The sequence below is a fragment of the Ambystoma mexicanum genome, chromosome 2p, assembly GCF_040938575.1.
Source record: "Ambystoma mexicanum isolate Mex_15411 chromosome 2p, UKY_AmexF1_1, whole genome shotgun sequence".
NCBI lineage: Eukaryota > Metazoa > Chordata > Amphibia > Caudata > Ambystomatidae > Ambystoma > Ambystoma mexicanum.
The window spans coordinates 532,971,061-532,985,981 of NC_090923.1; the positions used below are offsets into that span (position 1 = coordinate 532,971,061).

Consider the following 14,921-nt stretch of genomic DNA (forward strand, 5'->3'; position numbering starts at 1 on the left):
ATAGCGGAAGTATGAGCACTCAGGCCCATATCTGAGTTGAGGTACATTCCCAACAAATTAGCTTTTTTTGATATTGGGCTAGTGTAGGAGGCCAAAAATATGGAATTGTAATCGGGTCCCAATTTTTCTGATACAGTTGGGGAGGCCAGCAGCAGCAGCCCGGTCTTCTGATTGTTCAGATAGAGCCAATTAGAGCCAATTTTCCTTCATCTAGTTTCTGAACAGGTTGACGGTAACATATCTACTCATGCCCACCCTAAGATTGCTCTGTGGTTACCTTTTTCTAGCATTGGGTGTTTTTCGGATACTATTGCACTAAACAACTTCTTGGTACTCCTGCACTCGATAATTGTTTTACATGCAATAAAGCTCCACCAGTGTTGTATCTGTCTATCATTTTTCTATTGTACTTCCAACACACATCAGATTCGCGTGTATGGTTTTTCTATTTTAATTCAACCGTATGTTTAAGCATCCTTCTCTCCTTTCTACAACAAAATGTACTGCTTGACCCTAATGCTCACATTGTGCATCTATTACTTCAAATAGCTGACTTCTCTACCAAAGTAATGCAGATATGACAATCCATCGCCATTTATTCTTTCTGAAGGATAATTCAATGAAACGAAGGGCCCAAACCGCTCAAGAAGCTTATATTGTTCCTTCTTTCTCAGCACCTGAGGCCTATGTTTTTTGTGCATGGTTCGAACGCCGTTCCTTTCTGCGTCTGTGTTGCCTTCCGTACATACTTTTCAAAACATAAGCGAACGCTTGGCTCTGAGGCATCCATTTTGATTTGGGCTTGCGCTTCTCGCTTTTCAAGTACCACTATCAGGGGAGAGTTCTATCAGTACAAGCAAGTCTCATAGCCACCAAAACTACCTAGAATTCTTGAGCACATCTCAAGGCCGTCAGACATCCACAACTAATTCTTAACAAATCTCTCAACACACCTAATTTATACTTCTTAAGGTGATGCTGCCATTAAGGCTCCATCTCGCTCTCCTGGCAGGCACCGACCTTCTCCAAACAAACCGCCATATATCTCTGACTTGCATCCATGCTCATTTATACCTTGTTTTGTCTTGCCCTTTTGTTGTTACAGCACCCCATTTACACTCTGTTCCACTATTGCCCACCTTATTTATCGTTTCCTCCTGTCTGCTAGCCTCCTCTAGTCCAGCAGACTATGGTCTTATCAACATGCTGGGCGGGGGGTCACAATTTGCTCATCCACGGATAAGGACCCAGCGCTTTAAGACCACTACGGCAGTGACAAGTGCAGTACAAAAAACGATTAACATAGCATGGAAGCTGGAGCAATCCGGATAGCATGGTATATATTAAGGTATGAAGTGATTAAGTCTGTAAACTCCCTACATGTGAAAGAAAGGCGTTGGAAATAAACAGGGAAAGGTGGAAGAAGGAAATGGGGCATCATTTAGACTGTTGTGCGACCGCTTGAAAGCACTGTATAGATCAGGATAGTGGGGAAGATGCTATTCTGTACTGATTGCCTTTAACGTGCATCCTGCCAATCTACACTTTGTGGATCCCTCAGGTAGGGAGGGCAACTGGTTTTGCTACACCCTTTACTTTTTTTAATTTTGATATGCAGGGACTCTCAAATTTAGGTATAGCCGCATCCCTGCCTATTATATTGTGAAACCTACTACATTGTGAAACCTGGGCCTCTCTCCCACAGTGCAGGACTCTCAGATTATTTAAGTATAGCCTTAATCGAGATAGGACTGTAAATGTTAGCAAGTGCCACACTTAGATAGCTTTGTGAAAATTAACCTGCGTCAGATCTAGACATGATTGTGAATAATAGCAAAGGCCACATTTAGTTAGAATTGTGAACATTAACCTGCGTCATATCCAAACAGAATTGTAAATGCCGGCAAGTGCCACACTTAGAACTGTGAATATTAGTACGTGCTGCACTTAGATAGAATTGTGAACATTGGCCTGTGTCGTATCTATATAGGATTGCGAATGTTAGCAAATACCACATTTAGATAGAATAGCGAATATTAGCCATTGCCACATCTAAACTGCATTGGGAATATTACCAATGCCACATTTAGATAGAATTGTGAGTGCTTGCTTGCTTCGCATCTAGACAGAGTTGTGAAGGTGGGCCAGTGCCACATCTGGATACAATTGTGAATATTGGCTTGCGTCACATGAAGACAGGATTGTGAATATTGGCCATTGCCGGATCTAGATAGAAATGCAGAGACATTCACGTGCCACATCTAGAAAGAACGTGAAAATGTTGCACATACCACTTCTAGATAGCGAGGCTAATAACCAACCCACCTACAATTTCACTCCTCTGCATGCACCTCACAAACTCTAACCAAACACAACCATAACCCTAAAGCACAACAAACCGCACAAACTTTGCTACATCGCAACAAAACAAACCACACATAGCTTTGCATAACAGCACACGACGGCTACCGACCGGAAAGCACCCCCAAGCTCAGCGAACGGTGTTAGACGAACTGAAGCGGCCAACAGCACATCACTGCTCTCTTGCACTTATCCCGCTCGTTCCCACTAACTCACCCCTCAGCCCCTTTCCTTTTCAGATCCGCCAGAGCGCCAGGGGACCACTCTGTTGGTGATAGTGCACGGTACAAAGATCCTTTAACATTAATCACGTGGGTGTCCCTGACCTTGTCGCCAGAGTAGATTATACAATGGCTTGATGCATAAGTTGCAGAGTGGAGGAGATAGGCAAGCACCTTGTGGAATTCCTTGCAAGATGGAGTGAGCTTTAGATGAAGACTGGCCCAGCACCATCTTGGCTGATCTACCTCGCAGGAAGCAGTTGATCCAGCTGAGGGCTTGCTGGCTCAGGTTAAAATCGTTAATGAAGCATGAAATGGGAATGTTATGGTCAAGGACATCGAAGGCAGCAAAGAAATCTAAAAACATCAATAATCCTGCTTTCCCTTCATCAAGGATATAGATAGAGTATGTTTGACTGAATATCAAGCATAGAGGTTTCTGTGTTATACTTGGTATGAAAGCCTGATTGATATGTTTCAAGCAGATCATAAACAGTGACATAAATGTTGAAGTTGGGAATATGCAATTTTAAAAAGGAAACTCACATTAGTAATAGTGTGGTAGTTCATTTTCTTATCCGGGCCAAGCAAAGCCCTTGTAATGATGGGTATAACGTGTGTATCCTTCAATAGGACAGGGATATTACCAGTCAGAAACGTCTCACTGATAATTGCTGTGATTGCATTAACCAACCAAGGCAACCATCCTGTGATGACTTTGCCTTGGCAGATGTCACTTGCACAGTTAGTGGCTTTTAAGCCCTGAATAGTTTTTACTACTACAATGGGTGTTATAGGCTGAGATGAGAATTTGGGAATTAGGGAATGCTTTATTTCTGATAGATCTTCTGACTATTTAGGATTTTTTGCGATATGGCTAATCAAAAACTTTGTTTTCAATCGCATCCCTGATCTATCAAATTTTAAGAACAAAGTAGTACATCAATTTGTTGCACCATTCGGGAGACATAAGGGGGCTAGAGATGACAGCATGCCCCTTCTCCATTTTACGTTACAGATTGAATTTCGGGGGAATTCAACACCAACTAGATTTTGTTATTATAAGCTTCCTTCTTGATGGCTAATAAGGGAGCTTTTTATTGGGTTTGTGTTCAGCAGTAACAAACTCTCTACTTGATGCTTGGTCCTCCGAAGATCTATTACAAGTGGAGTGTCAACAATTGTTTTTTGGAGGAATTGAATCTTCTTTCGTCTCAGTGGGAAGACATAGTCCAAAGCGGCCTTCAAAGTAGAAGGAAAAAGGTTGATCTTATATCTTCCAGCGAAATGTCTAGAAAAGAGTAATCTTGTAGTAACGTGAGCAACCGAGTCATAGATTGACAAGCGTCTCCCCGACAGACAGTTGTAGTTTTACTGGTCAACAGGGTCCTTGTTTTACCAGGCATGCTTAGGTCGAAGTTAACTACTGAGAGGTCGGACGAAGGCCATTTGGACAGCGTAATATTTGAGACGACATCCCGATTGGAGAAAATCCAGTCAATAGTGCGTCCCTTGTTGTCTGTGGGGCCTCTCACTAATTGCGAGAAATTAAGGTCGCCCAAATTCACCACACAGTCCCGTGCCTCTTTGTCATTGGCGTCCATGTATTCCAGATTAAAGTCTCCCAAAATGATATAGGTTGAATTGGTGGTCATGAATGGTTCAACCATTCCCTCGCCCTCCTCCTCTCCTTCCCTCATCTCTGACTGTCTGTCCGCTATCCAGGAATGGTGTGCCGCCAATGCCTTAATGCCAGTAAGACTGAGATTCTACTCATCGGCACACCCACTCCCTCCTTCCCTGCAGCCCTCTGGCCAGCCTTTCTTGGCCCTCTTCCTGCTCCTACCTGCAAGGCAAAAAACCTCGGGGTCATCTTCAACTCCACACTCTCCTTCTCTCCTCATATATCTGACGTCTCTAAGAAGTCACACTACCAGCTGCACCTCCTCAGAGGTATTCTTCCCTTCCTCTCCTTCCCCCAGAAGCTCACTGTCTCCCGAGCCCTGGTTCTCTCGAAACTGGACTACTGTAACAGCCTCCATCTTAATCTGCCTGCCTCCACTCTCCGCCCTCTGCAACTCATCCAGAACAGAACTGCGAGACTTGTCCTTGGCCTCAAGCCCAGGGACCGTATCCCTCCAGGACTGAAATCTCTACACTGGCTCCCAGTGGCTGCGAGGATTAAGTTCAAAACCCTCTGCATTGTCCACAAGGCCTTCTGGGGCCTGGGGCCTAAATACCTTCAACTCTCTCTTCCTAAATATCTTCCTTCCCGAGCCCTTCGCTCATCGGTCTCCAACTCCCTCAGGGTCAGCCGCTTCTCGAAGCAACGAGCTGGGGGTAGATCTCTCTCCTCCCAGTATGAGGTATTCGGATTGACTTGAACTATCTCACAACCAGGTATAGCATACGTTTTTGACAAATGTATTAGGAGGGCTTTGGAATAAAGGACAGCAACCCACTCACAACCCCAGTACGATCTGGACGATCATTGCGAATAATACGGTGTGAATCAGGAATGGCAATGAAGAAGGAGGGACAAGCTGCCAGGTGAAGCCAAATCATTGGTAAAAACAGAATATCAATCCTAGATCCAAAAATGAGATCAGCAACCTTTAACGCCTGTTTTACCAATGATAATGTGTTCAAAAGAGCACATTTAACTAGAGGGATAATCGTACTATCTTGAAATCTCGCAGGGCGCCCAGTGCCGGGCGAGTCACTCGAAATTCCATTATTTGTTATCACAGGACGAGTGACTGCAGTATCCATATGTTCAGTATTTATGTTTGGATCATACCTGGTGTCTGAAATAAATTGAATGTTTGTGCTATGGGAAGTCGAGGCTGGTTTAGCGGGCATGATCTTAAAAGGAAAGGTGGCATTAAGAGTTATTTGTATCTGCTGTGTTGTGCTGTTTGCCTAACTGACTGGGTGGGTGTGAATGCCCAACCGCTAGGTCTGGGGCCTGATTTTCAGAGATATGAGGTTGAACATTGGCAAGGAGAGACCACCTGGGTCGCTTGATCTTTCTTGGATATCATTCGCTATAGTTGTCCACATGGCTTTTTCTGTGGGTTGAAAACTCATAGACATCTATTTTTTAAGTATTGCAGCAGCTCGTGCTGATCCTGACAAAGTTGTTGTTAGCACTATTGTGACCTCGGGGATACTAGCTGGTTGGTCATAATTGATAATAGGCTCATGTGGGACTGCCATTGTGATCTTGTATGAGCAGGGAGAAAAGAGGGGAAGCAAAAATGACTTACTAAAGGATGTAGACTCGGGAAGTTGCGTTGCACTCACCGGCACAAACCGGCCTGCCAAACGCACTGGAGCAAGCTCTGACAATCTCTGCCCATAGGACTTGGTATGCCCGGAATGTCCCCAGACCCTGTAACCTGGGACATCTCTGGACACTGCAAAATCATTTTTTTTTTTAAATCGTTGTGTACTTAAGTAGGGGGATAATAAGTGCAGAGATAAGCTAGCCATGCATTCAGAACGCTATTAGGTTGGTCAAGTCGCTAAATGATTTTGTTTTTAGTTTCCCAAAGCAAATTTTATGAGGTTGTTAAATGAAACCAAAAGGAACTCTTTTTTTGCTTCCAATAGTGTTCATACATATAGTAACAAAGGAGCATGAAATTCCATACTCCTCACATGATGAACGTCTATGAAATGTGTATTGAGGTGCTATGGACCATTTCAGAAGGAGTGTTTTAAATTAAGATGAAGATTTTATTAACTTCTTTGCTTTTAGCATTGTATATGTATAGATGACGTGTGAATTAATTTTGGAATTTTTTTAAAGTATTTGCTTGTTTGCCATGCTACCATTGTTTTATATGTTGTGATATGCAAAACCATTAAATGGTTATATGTGTATTAAATAAATAACTAACTACTCCTCAGTCCAATATTATTAATACTACGTTTGGAACTTTCAACGAGGCAAGCATTTGGTAGTAGGACAGCACATTCACTGTCTAAGTTAGGAGGTGGAGGCGGTCACGAGCTGAAAAAATACTCAGTGACTTCCAGGTAAAATGTTATTCAGATTCCAAATGATTGCTGCGATTGCCAATTAGAGTCCTCCTAACCCTGCCAATAGAAGAACAACCAATCAGAATGCGGGTGTTTTTCACCGGGCATCTTTGCAATAGTACTTTGCCCTGATTGTCAACTAATCACCCTGTCCATCACAAATAATTTAAAAAAGGGATCTTTATTAATATGAGTATTATAAACATCAAAGATGCACATTTGTGTGGACTAAAATGGTATACAGCTAGATATACAAACTGTAGCTTCATAAGATTACAAAATGACAGTTCTTTATTTTTGCCAAACTGCAGATAAAAGGTTCCTCACTTTAAAAGAGGTCCAGTGACTTTGACCAGTTGAGTCAATGAATGGCATGACATGTCATAAATAATGGTGAAAAATACTCATCTCGCTCATATGAGACCAATGAAACCTCACAGCATTGTTATCCCAGGGAGTCAATCGCTAGCCAATCCTCTAACTGTGATAACACAACAGGCCGCTATGCTACAACTTTTACGGACAGGTAGTGAGGCTCATGGGAGACGACTGCTGTGTATGGCCATTCCCACCCAACACTCTGAGGGCAAGCGCTGCACTTTATAAAAAACAAAAGGCAGCCCTTCACAGCAGCGTGACATTTCCGTACCCTTCAATTACCCCACTAACGGCACCAAATGGCAACTTTACATTATCAGTTTAATATTTACTAGTGCACTTGTGTATAGGCGCATTATAGATAACCAATAAATAAATAAATGTGCCCACACCAGGGTTTTCGAGGTTACCTTGCAGTTCTGCGCAAGTAGAGAGTACGTGGCCTGTGATCCTGTGCTTTATTAGACACTGAACTCGTGGGTGGCTTATATCCTTTCAATGTACAGTGGGGGTACATTATTCTGCATATAAGGTATTCCCACCAATGAAGAAAGTCGTGCGATTTACAGAAAATCATGTCATTTTATAGTGCTGATTTGGTGATCATTCCACCTACAATAAAGGCAGCCTCACCTCAGCAGGGTCAAATCTGGTGAACCGGAAGTGCACCACTGACCAAAACATTCACCATTAAAAGCTATCTTTGGAGTTTGCAAGAAAACATGAATAGGTTGCTGTGCCCAAATTGTATACATTGCAATCAGTTAATTTGCTCATGATCCTCATTCTCTGGTAGAGCATGCAGAGTTTGGACATGGGTGACACAACAATAATGTACCCACCTGTTTATCTTGTAGATCGGAGGAGAGTTCATAGCTCTCCGAAAGGGATCGAGACCTCTTGATCGCCTCTTCTTCTGCTTGCTTGCGCAGTATAGACGCCGAATGCTGCAGCTTTGGCCTCCTAGATCGCTGCCCTGAGGAAATGGAGTACAGCCCATATGGAGTATGGTCGTACTGGTCAGGGCTTATCGACGAGCTGTGCGTAATTGGCCCCTGATGGTAACTCGATGGATTGTCCAAGGAACTGGCCGGATCGCCACCTTGAGCTTCACCCTCAACACTAGAGACAAAGAAAACGTTGTGGTTAGTCCTCTACCAGAAACTCGCGAGCCATTTACAGCATTATCATTACATGAAAGCACCATGCACATGGATCGGAGCAGACATGTTTTCCTTGGAGTGACCAGCAAGGGCGGCACATGTCACCTGTGCCCAAGTATAAAAGCGGCTCGACGAGCAGAGGCCGAATATCTGCTCACAATTTCCATATTTTAAATCTGACGCGAATTTGGCTTGGGGACACCTTTTACTATTGTATTAGCGTATACGCGCACGTTTCTTCTGGTTAGGCGTCTGCATTCCATGCTTGGAGTGCCACCCCCATGCAGTTCGCATGGCAATATGTGCTGTAGCATACAAACCTTTATTTTAGATCGGTTGGAAAGATCTGGACACCAGTATTGACATCCCATTAACTTGGCTGCTCGAGGCAGTAGAAGCGCAAAGATGTGTCTATCAAATACATTATCAAGCAATAAAAAGTCCAAGAAGTTGAAATGACTACTAGCCTAAATACAGAACAGCTTTATGTGTGAAATGTATATAGTCTTTTTTCTCTGTTCCTTCTCACACTGTTGCCTTTACCTCCCATACCTCTCAATTCATGTCTCTCCCTCAGTCGTCCTCACCGACCACTCCTTTCGACCCCTTCTTATCTTTATGATAGCCATTTCTGTCAGATCATACCTACACACACACTAACTACGACGACGCATTCTTCCGCGCGAGCATTGGGTCATGGGTGTAGGCACGCCGTCTGATATTAGAAGCGGTGCATGGGAATGAAGGGGACACGTGTTTCCCTACCTGGGGACGGGAACATCAGAGCACATCTAAAACACCACAGGCCCAGATAGATCCCTGACTGCCGCCGGAGCCCATAAAAACAGAAAGGGGAGAGAACGCTGCGGCCCCAGGAACAAAATGACAATCTGCAGTTTGGCACCGAGAGGCGAGAGACAGCGGCACTTCCTCCAGGGGTCAAAGTACAGGCCGCGTTCCGAGAGATTAGTCGCAGGCGCGTGACACCGCACATCAGATCAAAGCCTCCCCCACACCCACCGTAGGGTGGCTCCGTCCACGGCGCGGCTATATATAGGCGAAGCGTGTGTGCCGCAGGGCGAGCTCAGGCTGCACTTTGTGTGTCGCTTCAGAAAGTACGCACTTCTATCATAGCCACGCTCGAGCCAGTAGATAGCCCAAAAGCTTGAACAACCACTAGTGTGTACAGCCAGTTACTCTTTACGGACCTAAGATTTAAGGAGAGTATTGCATTGGCGCTGGGAGAGGGAGTTGCTAGGGGTCTGCCCATGTGGACAGGTGAATATGTTATGTGGTTGTGTGCATGGAAATGACCTCTCATGCACGCGACATGAACTGAATCCATTGGGATCTATGTGATCGCTTTGCATTTTTTACTGCTCATCACCAAAATGTCGATTTTTCACCACCCGATTTTACATTTTACCGCATATAAATGTGTGGGGGGGACTCTTGCGACCCCCTCTGTACCACCCATATCCATTATCAACTTCATCCCCTTCTCCCCACACATTTCTATGCAGTAAAATGGGGCGGTGAACATTCGGCATTTGGGGATGAGGAGATAACGTCCATTGATAAGGCATAATAATATGTATAGCGCGCAAGTAGCCCATGGGCATTGAGGTGCTGTTACTTGCAAGAGCTTAGTTACAGGAACAGAGGCATTCAGTGGTACATTATGAATTCCAAAAGGCATAGAGCTGATATTTTGGTTGGTACAGTTAGTCATTACAATACAGTTTATGCATTAGGAACATATGATATGTATTCAACTGGTGCGAGGCAGCTTATGTGAATAAGATGGTTTTCATGGTTTTGCGGAAGGCGCTGAGCGAGGCGCCACCTCGGATTGTGGGAGGTAGGGCGTTCCAGTGAGTGGGTGCGAGATATGGGAAGCTGGATCCGCCTGCTCTGGCTTTTTTTTACTAATGGCACAGAGAGCATATTCGTATATGGTGATCTGGTTGGCCTCGTAGAGGAGAAGGGGTGGATCCTTTGGGAGAGGTAGTCGGGGGCAGTAAGGTGAATGCACTTGTGGGTCAGTGTCAAGAGTCTTGAAGATGATCCTTTCTTTTATTGGGAGCCAGTGTGCTAGTTTTCTGGCCTCCGAAATGTGTTCGCTTTTGGCAATGCCTTGGGCTGCCCGGAGAGCACTATTCTGTATGATTTGTAACCTCTCTAGGTTTTTGTTGGAGGTGCCTAGAAAGAGTACATTACAATAGCCCAGCCTAGATCCAGTGATGGTCTGGCTATGTTAGTGCAGTTCTCTTTGGAGAGAAAGGGCCTGACTGCGTTGATTAGTTTGGCATCATATGCGACTGCAGAGGCTATAGCGTTGACTTGTTTGTCCATGGATAGGTTAGAATCCAAGTAAACTCCAAGGGTTTTGACTGATTCTGAGACAGGTATTTTGATGGAGTCTATGGTAAAATGACTGAATTGGGAGTCTAGATTTGTCAGCGTGTCGGGTGAGCGTACCAGGAGGAGTTCAGTCTTGTCGGAGTTGAGGCATAGTCCATTGTCTGCCATCCAGGCTTGGATGGTGTTGTAGAGGCTGTTGAGGGTCATGGAGTCAGTGTCATAGTGGCCAATGAGGGTAAGGAGGATTTGTGTATCGTCGGCGTAGTTGGTGTATGAAATGCCCATGGCGTCGAGGATGAGAAAAAGGGGTCGTGTGAAGATGTTGTAGAGGGTGGGTAAGAGGCAGGAGCCTTGGGGCACACCGCAGAGTATGATAGTTGGTGAGGCGGATGCTAGGTCCAGTGCTTTAAGTGGGGTAAGAAATTGAGGGGGGGACCTCGTTTGGGGGCGTAGCTTCCATTGTGGGCGTGGCCTAAAACGTGCACAAATCATTGTAAGGTGCGCAAACAAATATATAAATGTATGTGAGCATTTATATATTTGTATGCGTACTACTATGGTTTGTGTAACTTTCAAGCCTTATAAACATACCAATGTTACGTATTTCTACGTTTATAAAAAGGTGGCTTGAAAAGTGCACAAACCATAGTAATTTAAGCACACTTGTGTGCTTACCTTACCATGGTTTGTGCACTTTTCAAGCCACCTTTTATAAGCATAGAGATTTATAACATATTTCTATGTTTATAAAAGACGGCTTGAAACATAAACAATTCAAGGCATCTTTTATAAAGCGTTGAGGACGGACAAAACCCGAGGTGGCTTTGTCCATCGGCAAAGCTTTATAAAAGATGCCTTGAATTGTGCACGTTTCAAGCGGTCTTTTATAAACATAGAAATATTTCTACGTTTATAAAAGATGGCTTGAAACGTATACATTTCAAGGCATCTTTTATAAAGCTTTGCCGATGGAGAAAGGCGTCTCGGGCTCTGTGATCTCTGCTCAGAGCAGATAAATCACTGAGCCCGAGGCACCTTTCACCCTCTGCAAACCCGCGGGCTCCGTGATCTAATCTGCATATTAGATCATGGAGCCCGCAGGTTCGCTGAAGGTCAGTGACCTGGCGAGGGCAAACAAAGGAACTGTAACTTCCCTGATGACCCCTCAAATGAGGGGTCATCAGGGAAGTTACAGTGACTGACAGAAGTGCCAGCCAGCCTCAGTGACACTGTGCCTGGCTGGCACTTCTGTCAGCTCTCCTGAAATTAAACTGGCGGGCGCATCTCCCGTTGCGGCTGCGGCCGCGGCGGGATAATGCATCCCGCCAATGTGGTGTGGGATGGGGGGCCCCGGCAGGGCCCCGGCTCAGTCCCACTTTTTGGAGACTGCCGGGGCCTGGCCCCGGCAGGCCCCGGCCCACTGTAAGCACTGGCTAGGTCCCAGAAAACTTGCATGGATCTGTCTTGTAGGAAGGCGGTGATCCATGCTGTGGCTTCAGGGGAGAATTTGGCAGTAGAGGAGAGGTGGTGGCATAAGACGTCATGATCCACGAGGTTGAAAGCCACGGATAGGTTGAGAAGTAAGAGAAGTGTTGGTTTGCCCATGTCTCTGGCATCATCCATTTGGTTTTTCAGGTCAAGTAGGGCGGGTTTCAGTCCCATGTCTGGGGTGGAAGCCAGATTGGCGGAGTCCTAGGAGTTTGTTCTCTTCAATGAAGTATTGAACCTGCAGGTAGGCTGCTTTGTCCAGTATTTTGAGGAGGAAAGGGACAGTGGTGATGGGTCTACAGTTGTTGGGGGAGGTGGGGTCGAGAGTTGTTTTTTTAAGAGAGGGCGGACCCAGGCTTCTTTGAGGGAGGTGAATATGTACAAAAGAAAGACTGACTGTTTGAACACTGACTGACTATCTTGCCCGAGCGCGCACTCACCTGGCAACCCATTTTACTGGTTCTATAATAATATGTACACGTCTGACCATACAGCTTGCCCGAGAGGACACATGCAACTCGGGAACTGATGGTTCATGTGCAGGGCTCGACCCCATTTAAGACCATAGTTACACCAAAGACTTGAGGCCTTCTTTCTTCGCGTAAGAGTTACTCCTTTAGATCAGCCTTCAGCTTTGAAATCCACCAAACCCTTGGGCCGACTTTCAAGCCAAACCTTGCTTCTTTGACTCCCCTATGGTTCCACTAACCACCACCATGACTTCCTGTGGGCCTGATGACGAAGACCCACGCCATCTGCCATACATTGGCTAGGGCTCGGCCTCTGTGTGTCTTTGCATGTAAATGCTTCACAGACGAGCCATCCAACAGACTAACATTTGGCCTCCATCTGGTTATGGTAACAGTGCAATGTTTGATTCACACATTGGTACATTCTTAGTCGGCGTGCCGCAACCCACCAACGCCCTAACAAATAACCGCAGAGCTGAGGAATATGGCCATCCTTGCCCATAAATACAGAAAATGGAGAACTGGGTGCCAGAGAATGGACACGATTGTGCCACGAAATATGCCAAATATATAAGAAACTGGCCACCATTACCACAAAAATATGCACCAGCTCGCAAGGTAACATGCTCAATTCTGCTGCACTTTACACACAGTGCCATGCGGCAATCATGGGATTTGTGAGTGGGAGGGGCGTGGACGTGAGTGAAGGGGGCGTGAGAGTGCTGGGGATGGTTCTGAGATGGGCTCTTAGTGGACGTGAGTGAAGGGGGCGTGTGGGTGCTGGGGATGGTTCTGAGATGGGCTCTTCTTGGACGTGAGTAAAGGGGGCGTGTGAGTGAAGGGGGCGTGTGAGTGCTGGGGATGGTTCTGAGATGGGCTCTTATTGGACGTGAGTGAAGGGGGTGTGTGGGCGCTGGGGATGGTTCTGAGATGGGCTCTTCTTGGACGTGAGTGAAGGGGGCGTGTGAGTGAAGGGGATGGTTCTGAGATGGGCTCCTATTGGACGTGAGTGAAGGGGGCGTGTGAGTGAAGGGGGCGTGTGAGTGAAGGGGATGGTTCTGAGATGGGCTCTTATTGGACGTGAGTGAAGGGGGCGTGTGGGTGCTGGGGATGGTTCTGAGATGGGCTCTTCTTGGACGTGAGTGAAGGGGGCGTGTGAGTGAAGGGGATGGTTCTGAGATGGGCTCTTATTGGACGTGAGTGAAGGGGGCGTGTGAGTGCTGGGGATGGTTCTGAGATGGGCTCTTATTGGACGTGAGTGAAGCGGGCGTGTGAGTGAAGGGGGCGTGTGGGCGCTGAGGATGGTTCTGAGATGGGCTCTTCTTGGACGTGATGGAAGGGGGCGTGTGAGGGCTGGGGATGGGTCTGAGGTGGGCTCTTATTGGACGTGAGTGGAGGGGGGCGTGTGAGTGCTGGGGATGGTTCTGAGAGTGTGAGTGCTGGGGATGGTTCTGAGATGGGCTCTTATTGGACGTGAGTGAAGGGGGGCGTCTGAGTGCTGGGGATGGTTCTGAGATGGGCTCTTATTGGACGTGAGTGAAGGGGGCGTGTGGGTGCTGGGGATGGTTCTGAGATGGGCTCTTCTTGGACGTGATGGAAGGGGGCGTGTGAGGGCTGGGGATGGGTCTGAGGTGGGCTCTTATTGGACGTGAGTGGAGGGGGGCGTGTGAGTGCTGGGGATGGTTCTGAGAGTGTGAGTGCTGGGGATGGTTCTGAGATGGGCTCTTATTGGACGTGAGTGAAGGGGGGCGTCTGAGTGCTGGGGATGGTTCTGAGATGGGCTCTTATTGGACGTGAGTAAAGGGGGCGTGTGAGTGCTGGGGATGGTTCTGAGATGGGCTCTTATTGGACGTGAGTGAAGGGGGCGTGTGGGTGCTGGGGATGGTTCTGAGATGGGCTCTTCTTGGACGTGAGTAAAGGGGGCGTGTGAGGGCTGGGGATGGTTCTGAGGTGGGCTCTTATTGGACGTGAGTGGAGGGGGCGTGTGAGGGCTGGGGATGGTTCTGAGGTGGGCTCTTATTGGACGTGGGTGAAGGGGGCATGTGAGTGCTGGGGATGGTTCTGAGATGGGCTCTTATTGGACGTGAGTGAAGGGGGCGTGTGAGTGCTGGGGATGGTTCTGAGAGTGCTGGGGACGTGAGTGAAGGGGGGCGTGTGAGTGCTGGGGATGGTTGTGTGAGTGCTGGGGATGGTTGTGTGAGTGCTGGGGATGGTTCTGAGTGTGTGAGTGCTGGGGATGGTTGTGTGAGTGCTGGGGATGGCTCTGAGATGGGCTCTTCTTGGACGTGAGTGAAGGGGGGCGTGTGAGTGCTGGGGATGGGTGTGTGAGTGCTGGGGATGAGAGTGTGAGTGCTGGGGATGGTTCTGAGGTGGGCTCTTCTTGGACGTGAGTGAAGGGGGCGTGTGAGTGCTGGGGATGGTTCTGAGAG

General features: G+C 46.8%; 1 protein-coding gene across 13 annotated transcripts in view; it reads right to left on the reverse strand.

Moving 5' to 3' along the window:
• The window catches only part of IQSEC1 (IQ motif and Sec7 domain ArfGEF 1), a 3,055,115-nt gene that overhangs the window by 200,404 nt on the left and 2,839,790 nt on the right, over positions 1 to 14,921 (reverse strand). For all 13 annotated transcript variants that reach the window (XM_069643967.1, XM_069643968.1, XM_069643965.1 and 10 more), the window contains one exon: positions 7,850 to 8,129. In XM_069643967.1, coding sequence (XP_069500068.1) covers positions 7,850 to 8,129 — 280 coding nt within the window. The remainder of the gene's footprint in view (positions 1 to 7,849; positions 8,130 to 14,921) is intronic.